Source organism: Heterocephalus glaber, unplaced genomic scaffold (genome assembly GCF_053883595.1).
Source record: "Heterocephalus glaber isolate CG9 unplaced genomic scaffold, H.glaber_assembly_v1.0 deba00001538, whole genome shotgun sequence".
NCBI classification, from domain to species: Eukaryota; Metazoa; Chordata; class Mammalia; order Rodentia; family Bathyergidae; genus Heterocephalus; species Heterocephalus glaber.
Window position 1 is genome coordinate 32,333,896 of NW_028258333.1, and position 22,221 is coordinate 32,356,116.

The window sequence follows — 22,221 nt, forward strand, 5'->3', positions numbered from 1 at the left end:
CCTAGACCCAGATCATTCTTGGGTTTAAAAATAGCTACCAACTCTGCCTCTGGAATCAGCTTTTTGCCCAAAATTGCCTCCTTCATTCTGGGTCATGTGTAAGCTATTTTAATAGAAGGCGATGTAGATGGTTGAGTGTCAGCGTATAAAGTTAGAGGCCAAATTGTATAACTGGCTCAACAATGATGTGGCCTGTGACCTTGGACAAGTGTCTTCATTGTCGGTGCCTCAGTGCCTTCACTGCCACTGTAGAAGAAATAACACTGCACCTGCTTTCAGAGTGTACTTCACAGGGATGCTGTCAGCTTTTATTGCATCAAATTCTTAAAACCTTTGCAATATATAAATATAACATTATACTGTCCTATTTTCTGGATTGCACTGCCATATATAGCTCTAAATTGTTACAGAAAGGTTGCTCCTTATTTTATGAAATGGTTAATTGTTTGGGTACATTTCTCTTTTTAGAAATGGATTCTTATGTAAACCATGTCCAATCTTCTTACAGAAAGATCTATACCTAAGTCTTTATCCCCCACCTATGCTGGAGTAGTAGTTTTCACAAGTGCCTTTATTGTTAGTTAAAATTAGAGTGGTCATTGCCAAAGAGAAAAAGGACGCTTGTTAAAAGTGGTAAGAGATGGTTTCTAGAGGACTGCAGTTGGGGAGAGGACCGCAGCATGAAGTAAGCTTGCCTTCCACTAAGACAGGGGGTTTGAAGGGTAGAAGAGAAGATTAGGGCTAAGGGGATGGAAAATGGGAAACAAAAAGAAAAGATTTAGGAGAGTTATGTGGAAGTGGAAAATTACAGAAAAAGCTAAGTAGAGAATTTCTGAAAGTACCGGAGAACTGGGTTACAGGACAATGTGCGTTTTTTGGTTTGTCAGCATTACATTTTCTTAAGACTTAACAGAGGATCTTGGGGTGCAGGGTGGCATTTAGAGACCCAGCCCAGTGCAGGTGGAAGCTAGGCTACAATTTGGTTAGACTCTCACCACAGTGATAAGCAAGTCTGTGTGCTGCATGGATGATCGTAGTTCCATGGTCTTGGGGATATGACTAGGGCAATTGTTTCTGAGTGAGCCCAGCGAGAGACATGGCATAGGTCCAGCCTGGATAAAAAAAGAACCTGGGGGCCTGAGCCCAACCTTTTTTGTGATACCCACCTGAAGTGATTGGCCCTCTCCCATTCAAGTAATAGGCTTTCTCATTTTTTATGTCAATGTCATAAATTTTTAATTTTAATGAGATTAGCTGTGTCATCCAGTCTGCTTTTCCTTTTATAAAAAAGGAAAAATGAATTATAAAGAGAAATCAAGGTGTATAATGAGTTTTCTTTTCTTTAGGCACCATATCTGGAAATCAAGAAGCAGATGGATAAACAGGACCCCCTTGCACATCCTCTACTGCAATGGTATAAGATTTTAGTTTTTCTCCTAATGAAAGCAACATCTTTTTCTATGGTTTGCTTAGCCTATTTCATAAGCCCTGCAGTGCTACAAGCTTATGAGATCTGGTGATTTTACAACCCAAGAGTCCTTAATGATGCTCACTTTAATTAAAACTTGTATATCACAAGGGGAAGAAAATGCTGCCATGCGCACTACCAGGGATATACAGTGCATTTGACAGCATCTTGTCTATGGCCTTAAAAGACGTGATTAACTAGATGGCATGTGGAAAACATTTTGGTTCATTTAATTTTCTAGTTCATCGAGGACTAATCAATCCTTTTTATTTAAAATCATAAAGTATCTTTTGCTTCCCAAAAAAGGGCAGTATAAATTTGGCTCACTCTGTTGGCTCGCTGCAGAAGATGCATTGCTTCTAACCTGTCCTCTCTCACTCAAAGAATGCAGCCTCTTGTTTCTCTTGTGTGAAATGAAAACCATAAAGGTCTCTTAAGAGTTTTGTGTACATGTCTCTTTGAAAATAACTTTGAAATGTGGTATTTACCACTATTACCATACAAAAATACAAATACATGAATTCTGAGGAACAGATGAACTTGGTATTCCAGGCTGCAACCAAGAAGATCTAACAAAGTGTGGGCAAAAGAAAAATAATCTGGCTTCCTCGAGGTTCGGATTACTTAACTTTCACTTAGGTGAATTTTTTTTAAGTTTTAAAAAATTAGTATATTATTGCAATATATAATAATTACATTCATCCTGGAGAATTGATCCCTACACATGTTGCAGCTTAATCAATTTTACTCTCTTCTGCCCTCTTAATTGAAATTTTATAGTATATATTTAATCTAACAAGACTATGACAAAAATTAGCATAGGAACCCTTCCTTCCTAATTTGTCATAAGTATTAAAATTCTGACAAATTAAGAAAAAACGTTCCCCTTTTAACCTTTTAGATTTTCTCATTGTCATATTTAAAATAAACATTAAAAATCTTAAATATGTACTTCTTTTTTTCCCTGAACTCAGCCCGAGGGTTAACTTTCATTTGTTTATGAACATTACCTCCTGCTTTTTTGTCACTCTTTTCTTTCAGGGAGAGGAAAATCTACCAAAATGTTATGCAATTTTCTCTACTACTTTAAATACCAGAAAACATAAAACAGTTCCTTATTTCAGATACTGAATTTAATTTTTTCAGCTTCACTGTCTAAATATGTTGACTTTTATATGCAAACTATTATGTATATATTCTCCCAAAGAGATCCTCAGATAGTTAAGAATCTTCATAAGAACTCATTATTAATTTAGGCAAGAGAGAAAAGTAAAAGAAATAGATGCATGAATCAACCTCTAAGGTTTCTGTATATTAACATTATTTGAAAGTATTATATATCTAGAAATGTTTATTTTGCTAATATTGGAGGTTGTGCTTATTAAAAACTATTGTTGAAAAACACAATCTTTGTAAGTTTTAAGGAACTACTTCCCAGTGTGTTTTCTCAGATTGTTACCGTTTTTGTTATATAAACTCTTTAAATTGTTTCAGAAAGTAAACCAGAATTATGTCATTTAATGAAATTACTACTGAATTTAACTTTTATGACACAGAAAAACTAGGTTTTAGTTGCTTGCCAGCTACAAAGAAAAACTTTAAAATATATTTGGCATATATTTGTGATTGACTGATTATTTTAATTTCAGGGTTATTTCAAGTAATAGGTCACATATTGTGAAACTACCAGTCAACAGGGTAAGTTTTTTCCCCCAGATATACACACAGAAATGGGAGGAGCACTTAATAATTAAGAAAACTGTGATTTTTATCATGCCTGTGATTTTTATGGAGCATGTCCAAGAATGAAAATACACCCAGGTTAAGTCTAGCTCTTCAGTTTGAAACTATGTGTATACTAGCCCCAAACCTTTTGAAGATACCAAATTGAAACTTCAGCTGCTGCCTTGACTTTTTAATTGCATATCAGTATGATATAATTTAGTTATTCTACAGATGATAAAAAGTATTATCTAGAGATTGATCAGAGGAAGATCAGTGTCCTTTTTAATCATTAATGTTGACACATTTCTACCTTTTCATATCTGAGGCTCTAGATAGCTCACTTATCAGCCTAATAGCTTAAAATAATAGTTATACACAACTAATGTATTCTGATTTCTGTTCTTACCATCACCTGCAAGTACTATCTAAAAACCAGTTTCCCTATGAATCCCCAAATGTGAGATTCTTATGTGTTATGTTCCTGTATCTTTCTAGGTAAAAGGGAAATCATTAGAAAAATTTTGTCAGGCAAATTAATCTCATTCTGCTTTGATTTCTTTCCATGACCAAAGAGGAAAATTAAATATGAATGTAGGTAATTTCTAATTTTATAAATACATGCAAATAAAGCATGGTGATAATTTTTGCAATTTTAAAATCTTGAATTTTCTGTTCTTTTCTGTTTAGCAAACTCTAGAATATTTCCTCAGTTGAACAGCTAGGGAATTCAATAATAAAAGTCATACAAAGAAATGTAATTAAGAAAGCAAATCTTTTTGACATGATCACACAGTGCATTCCAAATCTGAACATAAGTGACTGTATTGTGTCTGTTATTTTCTTCCCATTTACTTAAAAATGTATCCTCCAGGCCGGGGATTTAGCTTAGTGGTTCCGCCGCCTGCCTCGCAACTGCAAGGTCCCAAATTCGATCCCTGGTACAAAAAAAAAAAAGTATCCTCCACACCAGCAATTTCATATCATCATGTATGTAGGGTTTAAATACATATATATATATAGAATTAGCCTGTTAATAGATTAGTGTCAAATGAGTATATTTTGAAATCCGTTACCTCTTAACCCAATAAAATTTGAAATTGTCATTAACCTCATTAGATGGTAAATCTGATGTGTTTTCATTTGTCATTATTTTCAATGGCAGCAATTGAAGTTTATGCATACTCCACACCAGTTCCTTCTTCTCAGCAGTCCCCCAGCCAAAGAATCCAATTTTAGAGCTGCTAAAAAACTCTTTGGAAGCACCTTTGCATTTCAGTGAGTATGGCTTAATGTTAATGGGGATGTGTTCCTAGAATGCTGGGGAAAAAGACATACTCTCCTAGTAGTTGGCCATAAGCATTGACTGCCCAACTGCGTAATAATACTTGTCTTGGAAACTCAGAACTTCTTTCTACTTTATTTCCAATTTTTACTTTTTATTAGTACGTATTTGCAGTACATAATGATTACATTTCTTGTGTACATGACACATCTTACTTCTCTTTTCATCCCCTCCCCTTCCTTTCTCCCTCTCCCTCCTTCTTGAGTCCCTTTACTAGCTCAGAACTGGCAGCATCATTGTGACTTATATATACTCTGACCATTTTCAAAGATTGTTGATTTTCCGCTTTTGATTTTCCCCTCCCCTCTTTTTTCAGTGGCTCACACATTGAGAACTGGCACTCCATCCTGAGGAATGGTCTGGTTGTCGCCTCTAATACACGATTGCAGGTAAATTTTCTGAATGCTTTAATGAGACCCCATTGTTCTTCAGCACTGAGGTTCAGTAAGCAATCCTGGTGTAATGTTTGTACTTAACAAAAGAGAAGGCATGAGAGGTTTAAGTACATTTTTTCAAAATAGCTGAAGTTAAAATGATCTATATACAATGAAGAAAAAAAAGAAGAAAAGTGAGTTTCCTATGAGGGTAAGAATCACACTTTCAGCTTAAGTAGGAAAAAATATCATGCACAAGATGAAACCATGCAGGCATTCTGTCCACTAGTCCAATATACCTTTCTGGAGTATTGTGCCTCAGTGTGAATCCTTTTGGAGGAGAAAATGTAGAAATAAGCAAAGTGGAAATTGGATACCAAAGAGCCTTCTCGTACCTGCTTTTTAGCCTCTGAGACAGCACTTGGCGTTAGCAGGATATTGTGGCAATAGTCCTTATCTGTATCCTTGTCTTGTTAGCAGCCGTTCTTTCTGGAGTGAGATGGAGTCTCAGTGTTTTATTTATCTGCATCTCTCGAATGACCAGTGATGTTGAACATTCTTTTATATGTTTGTTTGCTGATTCTACTTCTTTGCCTGAGAAATGTCTATTCAGAAGCCTATTTTTGGATTGGGTCTTTAAATTTGGGGGGATCTGATTTTTTTAAGTTCTTTATTCTAGATAGTAGACCTTTGTCTGAGGAACAGTTGGTGAAAATGTTTTCCCACATTGTGCTTGTCTCTTCATGCTGTTGGTGGTTTCTCTTTCTGTGAGAAGCTTTTTAATAAGATGAGATCCCAGTTGTTGATTCTTTATGCTAGTTCCTGTGCGACTGAGGTTTTGTTCATAAAATATTTTCTTACGCCAGTGTCTTTATGTATGCCATCTTTTATCATCTTTCACATTCCGCTTCCCACTCATATACCTGAATTTCTCATTCAACAACGTAAGGATATCAGGAAATGAGAAGCTGAACCCATGACTCTGAGCTAGATGCCACAATACAGTGGCATTTGAAGTGATACAGTTACATGTAAATTTCCACATGTGGACATTTATGGAATTAGTACTCATTACATGCTAATAAGATCTGAGGCCCTTAGAATGGAGATAAGAAAGGATTTTAATTGTTCTGAGTTGTTTCCTTAGATGAATTCAAGAAATTCAGCTAATGAAATTCTGTACAACTTAAAAAATGTGAAGGAAGCTAGAAGTGAGCTGACAGATAGTGTTGTTGTAATGACAATCTGAGTAGACACTTTGTTTATATTGTCTTATCTCTGTCATGTTATTTTTCTACTGTTGGCTTCCTTCTTTCCTTTTCTGTTTAATTTCTTGCCTTGCCTGGTGGATTCATTCTGTTAGGGTTCATGGAATTGTAATCCTTATTTTTTCTTTCTAGAATATCCTTCAGAACACTTTGGAGTGTTGGTTCAGTGGTCATGAATTTCTTCAGGTGTTCTTTGTCATGGAAGTATCTTATTTCTCCATCAATTTTGAAGAATAGACAGGATACATCAGTCTGGGTTGGAGGTTGTTTTCCTTTAGGGCTAGAAATACTTCACTCCAAGCTCTCCTTGACTTGAGAGTTTGTGTTGCAAAGTCTGCTGTGATTCTGAGGGGCTTTCCTTTATAGGTGATTTCTTTCTTTTCTCTAACAGCTTTCAAAATTTTGTCCTTGTGTTCAATTTTTGGAATCTTGACTATTATATGCCTTGGGGAAGATTTTTTTTTTTTATCATGGCTAATTGGAGTCTTATATGCCTTCACTTATCTGTATGTCAAATTCTCTTTCTCTGTTTAGAAAGTTTTCTGCCATTACTTCTGAGAACAGGTTTTTTATGTCATTTGTGCTATCTCCTGCTTTTTCGTGGACTCCAGTCAATCTTATGTTATTCTTCTTTGCATCATCTAGCAGCTGCTGGATTGATTTCTTATGGTCCCTTGCTATTTTTAAGAAATCTCTCTGACTCATTCAGCTGCATATACTTTCAATGGAATTTTTAATGTCTTGGATATCTGTTTGAATCTGCTTCATGGATTCTCTTTCTTTCTTATGCATTCATGGTTTCTATCATGTTCTTAGGCACCTCTGTTTTTTTAGCTGTATCTTTCCTTCTGGTCACCATCTCTGTAGTTATATGGGAAGTTATTTGTGCTTTGATTTATTTCTAGAGTCTTGTTCATTTGTTTTGTTATGTCTGGTGTTTCCACTTCACAGTCCAGGTGGGTGGTTTTTGGATTGTTCCACTTCATTGTCCCCACGATTTACATTTGGTGAACTGCATCTTTACATTTGGTGGAGGTTGCATCTTAAGTGTCTTATTTTCTCTTTTTTTTTTTTTTTTTTAAGTTTTTTAAAGTTTGATTCCTGAGTTGATCCTTGTAAATTGCTTATGGTGAGTAGCTTTATTGCCAGTATTCAGAACCCTTAGGAAATGACTGCTTCTCAGAAGCATCTTCCAGGTGCAACTAGCTTTTGGGTTTTGAGTCTGTTGCAGGATCCTACCTCTTCAATTTATTGAGGATGAGAAGTTTCTGCCTATTTGGCCTAGCCAAATATTGACTATTATAGGCATTGGCCTATAAGTTTTGTTTCTTTAAAGACCCTTAGGCAATCTCAGTCTTGGTATACAAGGAGGAACAACTGATTAGCACAATTATGTCACCTTGGCTAAAGTATTACAATCAACAATAATAACAATAGCATCTAATACAGCCTAGAAAATGACAAATTATAGCCCTCACTATAGCATTTTTACCCTTAGGGGAGAAGACTTAAAAGGGGTTGGGATTAAAAAACAAACAGAAGAAGAACAAGAGATCAGAAGCAAGGCTGGAGGACAAACTTTAGGAAACTGGTGAAGAGAACAGGTGGGAAAGAGAAAAGAAGAAAATAAAAACAAGAGCAGAACAGAAACAAACAAAAACACCCCCTAGAAACTGTTTAAACAACTGAAAAAAAGCTAAACAAAATAAAGCGAAAACTAGAAAGGAAGAAGGAAAAAAGAAGAAAAAAAGAAAAAGAAAAAAGATTAAAATCCCCCCAAAATGTCCTATTCATGGTGTGTCTCTGCTGTCACTGTTAGGCAGTGTGGGCAAACAGAGTCCAGAGCCAAATTGATTAATCCCAGCAAGCTAGCTGCAGCTTCATGGTGGGGTAGCGGATAATCCCAGCCAGCCTGCCCCTTTAGTTCCTCTGAAGTTGAGGCCAGTTTCTGGCCATGAGGCTGTAACCGGATTCCTTGAGCCTGTCACAGTCTATGTGTCTCCTGCTGGCGTGAACTCTACTCCCTGACCCGCTGCTAACTTGAACTCAGCACTCGAAGTGAGGCACCGGGAGCCACTAGATGGAGTCTGCCTGGAGCCGTTCTGAGTTCCAAGCTCAGTTGGCCCCTCTTCAAGATGGCTACCAGCCTGAGGTCTGAACCCAGATAACTCACCAACTGTTGCAGTCAGGTTTGTCCACTGCTCTGTTTGACTGGTGTGTTTCTCCGTGGAGGCCTCTGGGGTAGTCACTAACTATGCATCTGCAGTTTTGGTCCACTGTTTCCTCTCGGAGAGTCCAGGCTCTAGGAGAGAGCACTGCTTGGTATCTCCTTTCTCTTCATTAAAGTCTCTCTTTTCACTTGCCCTGTAGACTTCAGTTCTTGCCTCAGATCCTTCCTAGGTCCTGGGGAACACCTTCCCTCCTTCTCCTCCTCATGCTGCTCTATTCCAGTGTCAGGACACCAAATCTTGGAGAGTGTTTCTCTGTTGCTCACCACTCCGCCATCTTCCCAGAAGTCTCGCTCTGAATTTTAAACAACAGGGTATATTTTCAAATTGGACTTTAAAATATGAGCACTATCATTTTTCTAAGATTTAATATTCTAACATGAAACTTAGTGCTTTCATTTGTGAAATAATAGTATTTGTACACCATTGACTGATCTGTCTCCCTATGTCTTCCCATTTTAGCTTCATGGTGCGATGTATGGAAGTGGGATCTATCTTAGTCCAATGTCAAGCATATCATTTGGCTACTCAGGTAATCCTTATTTCTACCTTCTGATTTATGAGGTTCTTATTGTTAGATACTCAAGGCAGTTTTCTATCAAGTGACTGAGATTTATTGCATATATTTGTATTAAACTCATTTGATAAGCAGTAGAAACAGAAACAAAGCCCAGTAACAACTTCTTGCTAATATTTGTTGAGAGTGCAGAGAAAAATATTTTGGGATAAATTGAAAGCATGTGTTGAGGGAAAAAAGTTAAGCTCAAAATGTGGAAAAAATGATCACCAAATTATTGGCATTAATTGTTGAAATTAGTGATTAAGTCTTACCTGTTTTTCATGTTTAAAATAAATATGCTCATTGCAAAGAGGTTCGAACTGCACCCAATTTTTAAAATAACAAATGAAAAATTTCAAAAACAAAAGAAATTTTTCTCATTTCCTACAACTCAGTGTTTGGTATGTTTTTCTTTGCACTTAATATGCATTCATATTCCTCTGCCTGCACGTGCAGTTGGATTTGCATGAGTGTGTATGTGTGAGATGCGATCATTTTCCAGTTCTGGAGATGTTGTTCACATGATGCCTGAACAGTAGATCTTGGTATCCTTATGTTATAAGAAGGAACATTTAGTGAAGTCTAGTAACTAAGTGAACATTAAGCAGGCCTACCTGTCTTGATTCAGTTACCAAAGTTTTTCTTTCAACCATAACAACTTTTTCTCAATGGTGGTGGAGAAAAATTGAAACACTTAAAATTAAATTATCATTAGGAATACGAAGAGCAAACAATGAGAGTGGTAAAAACTAAGCATACTGAGTTAAAGAATTGTAAAATAACAGGAAAAAAGGAAAGCTACAATAAAAACTGCCATGGAAAATTAAAAGAGAGCAAGTGTATAAGTACAGATGATTACTCAAATAATCACTACTGTACAGCAGACTACCCTAAATTTGGTGTGAAACAGCCACTTTATTATGTTCATGGATTCTTAGATCAGGAATGTTGTGTACGAGTAGGCCGGGGGATGACACTGCTCCTTGAAGTGTCCCCTGAGTGGTAGTGGGCAGTGAGCAGCCTGTGATCCCGTCCTTCATGGGCCAGGTACCTCAGCAGAGGGAGCTGGAACTCACACCCAGGCTCCTAGGGCAGCCTGCGCAGTGTGGCACATACAGGACAGCTGGATTTGTCACCAGAATTATCCTAGCGTATCCTAAAAGAATTTAAGATCCATTTGAGATAGCATTTTCTGATCTTGTTTCAGACGTCAGCTGCTATCAGCTTATACTCTCATGGTCAAAGCAGTCCCAGGACCTTCCATACTCAAGAGTTGGGGAATTAGATGCCAACCCTTGATATATAGCAGGGTATACGTTCAGAAGCACTGTTGTAGTGATTTTTAAAAACAAATACCAGAAAGGATAAGATAGTACAGAGATAAAACCTGGAATAACATACGTTGTGTACTGAATTGATTCCAGGAGGAGTGAATGAGTACCAAAAACGACAAGTACCAAACAATTGCTTTGGATGTAAAGGGTAGTGAGTCAAAGACAATTGACCCTGACAAGTTCTAGCTTGTGGGTGGAGTACCGAACAAATGAGCAGCCCTGAAACAAAATTTTCCATAAAAATTCATCCAGAACCAAATTAGTTTTTCCAAGCAGTTGGGTATGGTTGTCGTTAAAATAGAAAATAATTAAAATCAGACTGCAGATTTTACTGAAATAATAAAAATAAAAAGCAAAAAAAGGGCAATTTAAATAAATAAATAAATAAATAAATATTATCCTCAGCCTAGATAAAATAAAAAGCACAACAAATTACTAAATACTGTGATACTCTCCTTCTCCTCCTGGTGTGCAGCCTCCTTAGCTGGATTCATGGGAAGGACTGAGGGAGGCACAAACTCCAAATGGATATTTAAGATTTTGTCTCTGCAATCGTCAGGGGAGAGTCCGTACCTTATATCAAATTTTTGAAGGGCTTTTGATGTGAAGAAATGCAAGAGTAATGGCCTGAAGGTGTAATCCAGTGGTAATGAGCTTCCCTGGGATGTGTGAGGCCCAGGGTTTAATTCCCAGCAGCAGTCACACACAAAATAAAAATCACTACTTTAAGATAAAATCACTTCTGCAGTTGGTTTGCATGCTGAAATGTACATGAAGAGAATGAGACAGACCCTGCCCTCATCAAGCCTGCCATGTTGCCATTTGCCATTCATATCTGAAATCGTGGGCATGTTGTACCTTTTGGGGAAGTGCCCAATTTGGAAAGGGTCAGATAAACATATGTTGCAAATTGGTAAATGGGCTTTTGCTCCTTCTCATTAAGCCATTTATTAAAATATCAACAATAAAAAAGCAACTATTTCCTAATTTTTAGTATGAAAGTAGATGTATAATTTCTAATAAAGTCTGTTAAAAACAGATATGTCTATTAATTCCATTTTAAAATAAATTTTAAAAATTTTCTTTCTACCCTGGCAAGCCCCTTCTCCCTACGTACAAAAGCTTTGTTTCCATTTTTTCCTTGTTTTCACTTTTTTTCTTATCCTTTCCTTCCTTCCTCCCTCCGTCCTCACTTGTTCCCCTTCCCATTTGAATATTTTCTTCTCATTTCCCAACATCTGTTATACACTTCAGTCCTTATTTCTGCTTTCGATTTGTCACACCAGAGAAACAGTGCAGTATTTAAACATGTGTGTCCAATTTATTTCACTTAAGAATATGGTCTCAAGGTGCATCCATTTAGCTATAAATGTCTGAAGCTCATCCTTCTTTATGGCAGAGTAGTATTCCATTGTATCAAAAAACTACATCTACTTTATCCACTCATCAGTTGATGAGCATTTGGGTTGTTTCCATGATTTGGCTATTACAAACTGTACTGCTATAAACATGGCTGTGCATATATCGCTGTGTATGATACTTTTAATTCTTTCAAGAAGATACCAGGAAGAGATATAGCTGGGTCTAAAGGAACCTCTACTTTTAGTTCTTTAAGGAATCTCCACACTGACTTCCACAGTGGTTGTACCAGTCTACACTCCTACCAGCAGTGGAGAAGTGCTCCTTTTTCCCCACAGCCTCTCCAGCATTTGTTATTGGTTGATATTTTGGTAGCAGCCATTCTTTCTGGAGTGAAATGGAATCTCAGCATTGTTTTAATTTGCATTTCACGAATGACCAGTGATGTTGAACACTTTTTCATATATTTATTTGCCATTTCTTATTTGTGTCTTTTTATTTCAGATGCCCATTTTTGCATTGGATCTTTAAATCTGGGAGATCTGATTTTGTTGAGTTTTTTATATATTCTAAATAATAATCTTTTATCGGAATAGCTGTTAAAATTTTTTTCCCACCCTGTGGGTTGTCTCTTCACTCAGCTGGTAGTTTTTCTCTTGCTTTTTGAAAGCTTAATAAGATGATGAAGTCCCAGTTGGATTCTTTGTGATAGTTACCATGCAGTCTGGGTTTTGTTCATGAAGTCTTTGCCTAATCCTATGTCCTCAAGCGTTCTACCTAGTCTCTCTTCCAACATATTTAGTGTTTCTCTTTTAATATTTAGATCTTTGATCTATTTAGATTTTAGGTTTTTAGGTTAGTGTGTGGTGAAAGATAATGGGTCTAGTTTCAACCTTCTGCCTGCAGAAAGCCAGTTTTTCCAGTACCATTTGTGAAGGAGGCTATCTTTCTTCCAGTGAAGGTGTTTGGCTCCTTTGTCAAAGATAACGTGGTTGAGTATGTCTGGAGTTGTTTTTGCATTCTCTAGTCTATTCCACTGATCTTCAGGTCTGTTCTTTCGCCAGTACCATGCGGTTTTTAACACCATAGTTTTATAGTGTAATTTAAAGTCAGGGATTGTGATACCCCCTGCTTTGCCTTTGTTGCCCCAAATTGCCTTTGCTATTCTAGGCCTCTTCTGGTTCCAAATGTATTTTAGGATTGTTTTTTCTAATTCTGGGAGCTATGCTGTTGGGATTTTGATTGAAATTGCATTGAATCTGTATAACAGTTTTGGAAGTATGACCATTTACTCTATTGGTTCTTCCTATCCAAGAATAAGGGATATCTTTCCATTTTCTGATATCCTCTTCAATCTCCTTTTTCCAAGTACTATAGTTTTTATTGTAGAGGTCTTTTACTTCCTTTGTTAAGTTGATTCCTAGTTATTTCATTTTTGGGGGATGCTATTGTGAAAGGGATTGTTTCTCTAATTTCTCTCTCTGTGAGTCTGTTATTCATGTACAGGAAGGCTCTTGACTTTTGAGTGTTGACTTTGTATCCAGCTACACCACTGAATTTGGTTATCAAATCTAAAGTCTTTCAGTGGAGTTTTTGGGCTCTTCTATATAGAGGATTATGTCATCTGCAAATAATGATAATTTAACTTTTTCCTTTCCTATCCTTATCTTTTTTCTTTCTCTTGTCTAATTGCTGTGGCTAATGTTTCCAGAACTATATTGAACAAGAGTGGTGACAGTGGATATCCTTGTCTTGTTCCTGATTGTAGAGTGAAAGCTTTCAGTTTTTGTCCATTTAGTATGATGTTAGCTGTTGATTTGTCATAGATGGCTGTTATCAGGTTGAGATAAAGACCATCTATACCAATTTTCTTTAGGGTTTTTATCATGAATGGGTGTTGGACCTTGTCAGTGCTTTTTCTGCATTTGAGCATTTCTGCATCTGTTGAGAGGATCATATGGTTTTTGTCCTTGGCTCTGTTAATATAGTGTATTAAATTTATTGATTTGCATATGTTGAACCATTCCTGCATCCCTGGGGTGAATCCAACTTGGTCATGGTCTATATATTGGTTCCTCTTTTCTAAACTCACAGTAACAAATCACAGCATTAACAGCATAAGCTAAGCTTTGTGACTATCATAGACAAAAAAAGTAACTTTAGTTTTTCTTAATTAGAAGAAATGGTAAATTCTACACAGAATTGAGTATATATTGACAGTTCACAAAATTGCAGTTTAGAAACATTTTTTTGACATTGCTTAGATTTCTTATTCATTATCTCCTTCTACTAAGCAGATGATAAGAATGAAAACTAATTCTACCTAAGCACTTTAAAATCTGTTTTTTAGGGTTATCTAATTGTATTAATTTTCTGCAAAAAACTTTGCTGTCCCTAACTTTAAAATGTAAAGAAAAGCAACCTCAGACTCCTCCGTCTTTACTCTACTAGGATTTCCCTCACCCACTGATTCTCCACCCCAGGTTCTTGGGCACAGCAACCCTTCTTTGGGAGCCACTGTGGCTGTCTCTGGCCTGAGTGATCAGAACTCTGCCTGCTGTAGAACTTTGCTACATAGCAAATTGTATTTGGAGCTGCATCGTATAGCTTTGTCCTTAAGTTGTTATTTTGCTGATGTTTTCAGGGATGAACAAGAAGCAGAAGGTGTCAGCCAAGGACGAGCCCGCTTCAAGCAGTAAAAGCAGCAGTGCATCACAGGTGTTGTAGCAACTCGTGTGACTGCATATAAGTAGGCAACCATGGCCTCGTTAGCCAGCAAACACTCACGCTTATTAAGTTTTGCAAAAATTATTTCAAGCAGTCATTATTCATAAAGGAGTAAAGCTCTCTCAGAAATGTAATAAGCAATTGTGTCTACACCATAATTATCCAACAGGCATTTGTTGATTTCTCAACTACAACTCCAGAGACTCTTATAGTCAATAGGGGACAACGGTGACCAAAACCAGACAAGTATTCCACAGTCCCCCTTGATCCTGCATTCCACCAAGGGAATATAAACAAATTAGAAACCTATTTAAGCAGAATTCCAGATGGCATAGGAAAATAGGTTAGAGAAAAGACATTATTTCATGCTGTAGGGTAGAAGAGGGCACTGGAGTAAATGTTAAATGGGATGGTCAGGTGCTCTGAGAGATGAGATTCAAGTAGAGCCTCATATATGGTGAATACAGAAGCCTTGTGGCTCTTGGGAGAAAAGAGTGAGTGGAAATCCCATGTTGTTTCAGAGAAAATAAGTAAATTCCAGGCAAATTAAAAATCCATTTGATGAATAGTCTGAGCTTCAATTTACAAAAAACAAACAAAATAATCTTGTATCTTCATGCAAAAACTGGAAACACCCTCGGCCTCGATCTTCTACAGGAGATGTTTTGCAAACTTCCATGGCTTAGTAAATGTTGCTGTAAAGATGGATTGGTTTAAAATCATTATATGATCTGAAATGATGGATTTTAATGTTTGAAAAGATCATAAAAATTTAATTTTGTTTATTGTTAAAAGATGCCTGGCTTTCAACAAATATAAGTCTGAGTTTTAATTAAATATTGTGAGACTACTGGTTTCTAATTTAGTATTGTTTCAGTTCACTGATTTTTTTGAGTGATTCAATAATTATATGCATAAATTAAATGATACAACAAAAATAGATATTAAGAATTAGAGAGTACAAGGACATTGATGCTAGTCTAGGTTTTTGTTTTCCCCTAGAGTCATCTTAGTGGCTAATTTTTTTTTTCATTAGAGTGACTGCCCCATTTTTACTCTAATTTTTAAATTGTTTTGGAATTTAGTCACAGAAGAAAGGACAGCAATCCCAATTCCTGCAAAGCCGTAACTTAAAATGCATAGCCTTATGTGAAGGTAAGTACCACAGTGTCCATTTCCCTTCTTATCTGTGTTTGAGAATTCAAGTGCATTTGCAGAGTGTGCCTGATAGAATAGTGGAAGCATCACTGCTTATGATCATCTTGAAGGGCATAAATGGAAAATGAGTACAATAGAGATCATGAAGGTTAAGACCAAATTACAGAACTGGCAAGAAGTTAGACAGTGCTATATTTTATTCCTGGCACATATTTCAAAATGGTATTATATCTTTTTCTGATCAAGTAATGCTTATCTCTTTTGTTAATGTGCTACCTTAGGGTGACTCTTTAAGTCAGTATTTGAATATATGATGGAATGAGAATCTTGGAAAATGAGCCAAACTTTGAGACAATAACTTAATAGGGTTTTCTACCCCTACACCAAAACTAATCTTTCATTCTGAGCTTCGGACAGAAAATTGCTATGTAGTTTGAAAGAGTATGTACTTTTCTTTTTAAAATTTGACTTTGGCTAAATGTATGTTTTTTCTTCTTGTGTTAGGTTCCAGTAGCCATTGTCAGCTGTCTTTTTTATGCTTTCAAAACTTGGTAGTTTCATAGGATGGTAAATTGATGTCTACATGATTTTCAAGTCAGGACCTGTTTGTCTTTGATAATATTCAAGTGGTTTTCTTCCTGTTATACCAAATGTTACTCAGATTATAAAGTTGTTACACAGCTTTTCATTGCTTTTGTTTATATTTCCTTAATAGATAATTAGGTTAAGGATTTTTTCACTTTTATTTGTATATGTATTTTTAATTTTAGGTTTCAGGGAGAAGTGATATAGTCTAAAGAAGTAGGAATCCTTTAGAGTAAAACGGTTGTCTCTGTCTCTGTCTTCTTAACAGTGATCACTTCACCTGACCTGCACAAACATGGAGAGATATGGGTAGTCCCAAACACAGATCATGTCTGCACACGGTTCTTCTTTGTGTGAGTGTGAATGCTTAAATTTGTATGTTACAATCTCCTCCACAGATGAGATGGCAGTGACTGCATTATTATTTGATCATTTAGCTTATCGTCACTATTAATCATTTTATTTCAGTAAGCTTAATGAAAAAAGTGATGTTTGAAAAGTGATGGTTGCTATTCACTTGATGAATTGAAGAAAAGCAGATATTAATACCAAAGGAAAACATGTTATCTTTAACCATCTATAATTTATAAGAGTTTAGAACTATAAATAAGAATACAGTCTTAGATTTATCTACATTGGGTGGGGTCATTTCAGTGCATGTTGATTTTTTTCTTTCTGGCCTAGCTGTATCATTAAAGTTGTGCCAAAATGTAAAAGCATTGTTTTTCCTTACTAAATAAAGGACATGATAGACCATTGAGATTTTCACCCCTCCCTTGATTCCCAGTCCTTTTCTTTGTCAGTTGCTACCTCATCCATGATCCTCATACAGAGTGTATTTTAGGGAAGACCTGAGTATATGGTTTTGTGCCTTATGTAGTTTCTAAAAAGAAGCTGAACAATGAATTATGAGCTAGGTCCCAAGAATCGAGCTTGTTTCAGTGCGTTGTACATTCATGCTCAGTATTTGATCCATTAGCTTGCTGACGAATTGTTCATGTAAAAGTTTTGTGAGCTGCCCCATTTCCTTTTGAATGCTGTGAAAACTGTGGCTTTCTTATGATACTTATTCACTGGCTATATAGCTTCCTATCAGGGAGGGAGCAGTGAATGTAGTGGAAAGAACCATGCTTCTTCTTCTTCTTTTTTTTTTTTTTTTGTACTGGTGATCAAACCCAGGGTCTTTGCCTACAGCCACCGCCCCCTTTTTAATTTTGAGATAGGATCACATTAAGTTACCCAGGCATGACTTGAACTTGTGATCCTCGTGCCTCAGCCCCCGCAAAGTACGGGTATTATAGGTATGTGCCAGTGTACCCAACTTTGGCAGTCACCAGGCAGTTTGAGTCTTAGCTCAGTGGAAATCAGTAAGGTGGCAATTGCCAAGTTGCATAAGCTCTCTAAGCTTCATCACTAAAATGAATGTAATATAATTACCTACTTTAGTCAGAAGCCCAGCAACACAAAGATGGCCCATGAAGAACATCATTTTGATCATCCACAGTTAGACTGTTTACAAAGATGTGGTTATGGGGAAACACAGGTCTAGTGTACTAACCTAGTACACCAGAACTGTTAAACATCCCCAAGTCCAAAGGGCTGGGACTGGAAGCAGTCCTGCTGGGAATCCCCATTGGACAAAGCCCACCAGAGTTGGAGGGCCATGGGGCCTGCAGGTGGAATCTATACATGACAGCCTCCTGGAGCTTCTCTGTATAGTCCAGGCTGGCCCTGAACTCTCAGTGATCCTCCTGCCTCAGCCTTCTGAGTGCTGGAACTACAGGTGTGCATCACCACGCCAAGTTTACACACTGCTTTTTAAAGGACTATTATGAGACCTATTTGCAGGGCTCTGCAGAAAGGCTTATTAACTGTGTTTTTCCTTTTTCTCGGCAATCTTGACTGTTACTTATTGCTAGAAGGTTGAACTTTTGAAAAGAAACCTCTAGTCACAAAATTATTTTGAGTTACCTTGAGGTTTTGTCAGAATAATAAACTGCAGGATGTATGCGAGGGGATGTTTACTGGAGAAAAGATTTCTGTATTTCAGAAGGAAGAGAGGAAAGGCTAAAGAAAGAAGAAAAACTTCCAGTACATTAAGGTGCTTTCCAAATAACACAAAGGGGAAAATGATTTATTAAGACAATTCTCACACTGTATAAACCCAAAGGAGATTTCATCCTTTCCCCTGCACCCTCAGAAAAGAGGAGACTCATTAAGGAAAACTGATAAAATTCAAAACACATAAGAGAGAATCCTTTCTCTAATTAATGCACACTCTAATTACAATCATCAGTTTTGTTCTTTGTAAAAGATACGATCACAGAGTTCTAGTGGTGCACCTCCCTTGTGAGTGGCAACATGTAGGAAAAGAATAACTAATGAAAACGAAGTCAGTTATCAGACAGAAACTTAATTTCTGTTATTTTTATATTATATAACTCCTGATGTCAGATGCTTTATCTGATCACTGTAAGTTAATGTGGTTTTCTTTTTATCTATAGTAGGTAAAAATATTAAAAGTTAAAAAAATTTTTACACTAGCCTGATTTTTCCAAAGCTGAGGAAGTAATCAAATAGTCATTTTGTAGCCTAATCACAATCTTTTAAACAACACAGAATGAAAAAAAATTAAGGAGAAAATTTTAGGGGTTAGACTGGTATACTAGAAGAAGTTGAAAATAAAATTCAAAGAAAGGTATTACTTAGAAAAAATAGGAGAGTGAGTTGTTTATTAAAATTTTGTTGGAAAATTCCAAAACAAATAAACTTAATTAAATATAAATGCTCCAGGCAAAAGATGGTAATTCAGATTCCAGCCAATTTCTGGCATCTAGAAATTGTTAGTAAAGCTTGATTATATTAATAACCTTGAGAAATGTGTGTACAAGAACATTAAGTCCCATTTGTAGAAAAAGGAAAGATGTTTTCAAAAGGCTAGAAGATGGGCTGAAGCAGCAGGATGTGCAAACCAAGCTTATGCGTTGTGCTCTGGTCACATACACAAAAAATGTTATGTTAGAGTACACAGAGGGTCTCAGAGCTACAGGTAAAAACTACTACTGGTATTTTTCATAGTTGAGGTACAGCCATAAAAGTCCAAGAGAAGGTAACAGATGATCTGGCAGATATCCTGGCCAAGTGAATATATCTAACTTTGTGGGCTCCTCATGTTTCCCCAGCCCTCCCTCCACCCTGTGGCAAGGGAAGCTGTTAGGGACAGAGACCATGTTGTGCATCGGCTGCCTTGGGACCAAGGGCAGGGACAGTCAGCCAGGTCTGCACATCCCTATTGGTGTGACTTAGAGCAGGTAGAGCTTCCCATTTTTTGATTGTTAAATCAGGTCTGGGTATATACTGAAACATTTCACGTAATTAAGATATTTAAGAGCAGGAAGAACCATATGAAATTGTTCATCTGTGGAAAATAGGACTGAGCCCATACAGGTCCTGGAGCCATGCAAGTCTCACATCTCAGTGCGACATCAATATAAGGACTGTTTATCCAAAATCTATTTTATATTTTTAAGGTGTTGCTCAAATATCATCTCCTCCACCGATCTTCTGGTCAAAAGTAATGTCTTCTGTTGTTCCCACAGCCCAGAGCAGAATTTCTCTTTAAAATTCACTTTATTCATCGTCTGACTCTTCCAAGAGACTATAGGTTCCTCAAGTGGAGATTCCTTCTTCGTTTTCTGAGCTGCATGTGCAGCCCATTGCACAGCACCTAAGACACGATGACTTGTTAGTAGATGTTTAATGAATGAACAAAAACAGACAAAAAGGAAAGAAAATGTTTTCCTATATATGCTTTAATTTTAGGTCAAAACAAAGTTTGTGATATATCTAAAGAGACAGACACAATTTTTTTCAGACATGGTCTTTCTCTGTAGCCCAGGCTGGACTTGAACTCTTTGGCCTCAAAGTCACAGTGATCCTCCTGACTCAGCCTCCTGGTGGCTAGGATTACAGCTGTGCACAACCACCTACATCTGGCTAAGGAAAATTTATAAACTGAGCACTATATAATGACACATTAAGTGAAGTAAGAGTTATCTTTGCCTTTAATAATGAACTTGCAAAAGGTAAACAGCGTTCAATAGCATACATCGTGAGGAGACAACTTATTTTTGAAGCTAGAAGACAAAACATTCAGTCATTCCTCAGTGCACACATGTCTCTGTGACATCAGAAATAGTGAGTCGATGATGGAATTTGCTTTATCCCCAATCTGGAACAAATCCATTTTCTCTGTCTCCAGTACAGGTCTCTCTCCATGATTTAAGCTCCCCTCTCACTCCCCAGCTTAGAAGTCTTCAGCTGCTCATTACCTGTCCAGGTGTCTTCAGAGTGATCTGCCCCTCAGTTCTCTCTTGGTGATGACACAGCAGGGTCCAGAAGATGCAGCCCCTCGCTTCCAGGCCCACAGCCTAGACTGTGTGCTCTGAGTTTCACCTTTCCACACTTTCGCTCTTTACTTCATTTGGGAAGCATGGATTCTCTCTTCCACTGTCCTCTCATACCTATTTATCAATCTCACTCCTCTTTCAGGTCTTACTTCATCCCTTCCCTGCTCTCAGAAACGTCCCCAGATTCCTCCAGGCTTTTCATTTGTTTGGCCTGCATACTGCCTGAGCATGTTTCCATGGCTGGATTATCCATTCTCACGGATGGTCTTCTCCATTACTCTGCATACTTGTGAGTTCAGAGATGATAGCCCGTTTGTCTTTGGGTACCTAGCATAGTGCCAGCAGTTAGGAAGGAGAGAGCAAAATGCCCACATTATAACTGCTCAATGAGTGTTTGCTCTTAGAAAGCCTGCTAATACCTTAACTCAGCATGTACAAAGTAGACACCATTATTTCAATCCCCTAAGCAACTTTGCAACCTCTCTAACCTACGCAGTAATTTCATCCATCAAAGAGACTTAAATCTGAGCTATAGTTTTCAATGTTCTTTTCTCATTGTCTTAATCAGTTCCCAAGTTTATCTTCTCAATTTTCTCTGTGGATCTGTCATTGGCTCCCCAGGGTATATTTCAAAATGTCATTCTCCCTGCTTCCGATTTCGTTGCTCTGAGCCTATTTTGTACAGTGCTGGATTTATTAAACAATCCTGTTTCTACAACAGTGACACCTGCTCAATATTCAGAAACTGAAGACAAATTCAAAAAGGAGAAAATTGCTCATATTATTCCCCACTTAGAGTTAACTGCTCCTTCTCTTCTGGTGTAGGGCCTACTTTTCTGTGCATATAAAAATCACTGTTTATACCGTGTTTGTTTTTCTAAAGTGTGTTTTGAGTATTCATTGCCCGTGATAGTAAGTAAAAACATGGTATTTTGCAGAGTGAAGCCCATTTTATTTTATTTCAATCACTTGTACAAACTATTGATCAAATGAAACTGTTGTCTGAGCTATTTCTTAAAAATAATTTTCAAGTAATGTCTCACTCTTGTGCTGTACTCATATTTTATTATTCCACATGACTGATCTTCTCACTATCTAAACCATTGCCTGTTCTCTTTTTTCTTCTTTCCTTCCTCCTTCCTTTGTTTGACTGTGCTGGGATTGGAACCCAGACTCTCATTCATGCTAGGCAAGTGCTGTGCCACTGAGCTACACTTCCAACCCTTAGTTTTCAAAGCTCACACCAATATGATCTTTACTGCGACTCCTTTCCTGACCTCCCATGTAGAAATGACATCTGTTTTTGAATTTTGCTGTCTTTGTACCTCTGAGGCTGCCTTGCCTTGCAGTTATTTGTGTAACTCTATTTTATTTCTACATAAAATGCAAATTCTAGCCGTGCATCAGAATCTTCCAAAACGACTTGTTCAGAAAAGCTCAGCATGTATTGAATTGAAGCAATGGCGAAAGAACAGATTGTCTAACTGAATGAAGCGGTCATACATGGAGTATGAAGTAGACGGTGTACTTGTAGCATCAGTTTTCTCATAGAAACTTTGGATCATTAGGGATATCATTCAGTTCAGTTCTTCTCTGTTGCGGAGGCAGTATGGTGCCAGAGTTTCTTGGTTGCCGATTGACAGAGACAGGGATGGATTCACATGTTTCACTCTTACAACTGTCAC

General features: G+C 37.2%; 1 protein-coding gene across 6 annotated transcripts in view; it reads left to right on the plus strand.

The window, feature by feature from the left end:
- The window catches only part of Parp8 (poly(ADP-ribose) polymerase family member 8), a 183,372-nt gene that overhangs the window by 151,880 nt on the left and 9,271 nt on the right, over positions 1 to 22,221 (plus strand). For 2 of the 6 annotated variants that reach the window (XM_004848543.3, XM_021261437.2), the window contains exons 19-26: positions 1,347 to 1,414; positions 3,118 to 3,166; positions 4,356 to 4,468; positions 4,852 to 4,924; positions 8,868 to 8,937; positions 14,302 to 14,375; positions 15,470 to 15,539; positions 16,396 to 16,480. In XM_004848543.3, the coding sequence (XP_004848600.1) occupies positions 1,347 to 1,414; positions 3,118 to 3,166; positions 4,356 to 4,468; positions 4,852 to 4,924; positions 8,868 to 8,937; positions 14,302 to 14,375; positions 15,470 to 15,539; positions 16,396 to 16,480 (602 nt within the window). Of the gene's footprint in view, positions 1 to 1,346; positions 1,415 to 3,117; positions 3,167 to 4,355; positions 4,469 to 4,851; positions 4,925 to 8,227; positions 8,367 to 8,867; positions 8,938 to 14,301; positions 14,376 to 15,469; positions 15,540 to 16,395; positions 16,481 to 22,221 lie in introns of those variants that run through there. The other 4 variants (XM_021261440.2, XM_021261439.2, XM_087189370.1 and 1 more) reach the window with 3 other exon arrangements.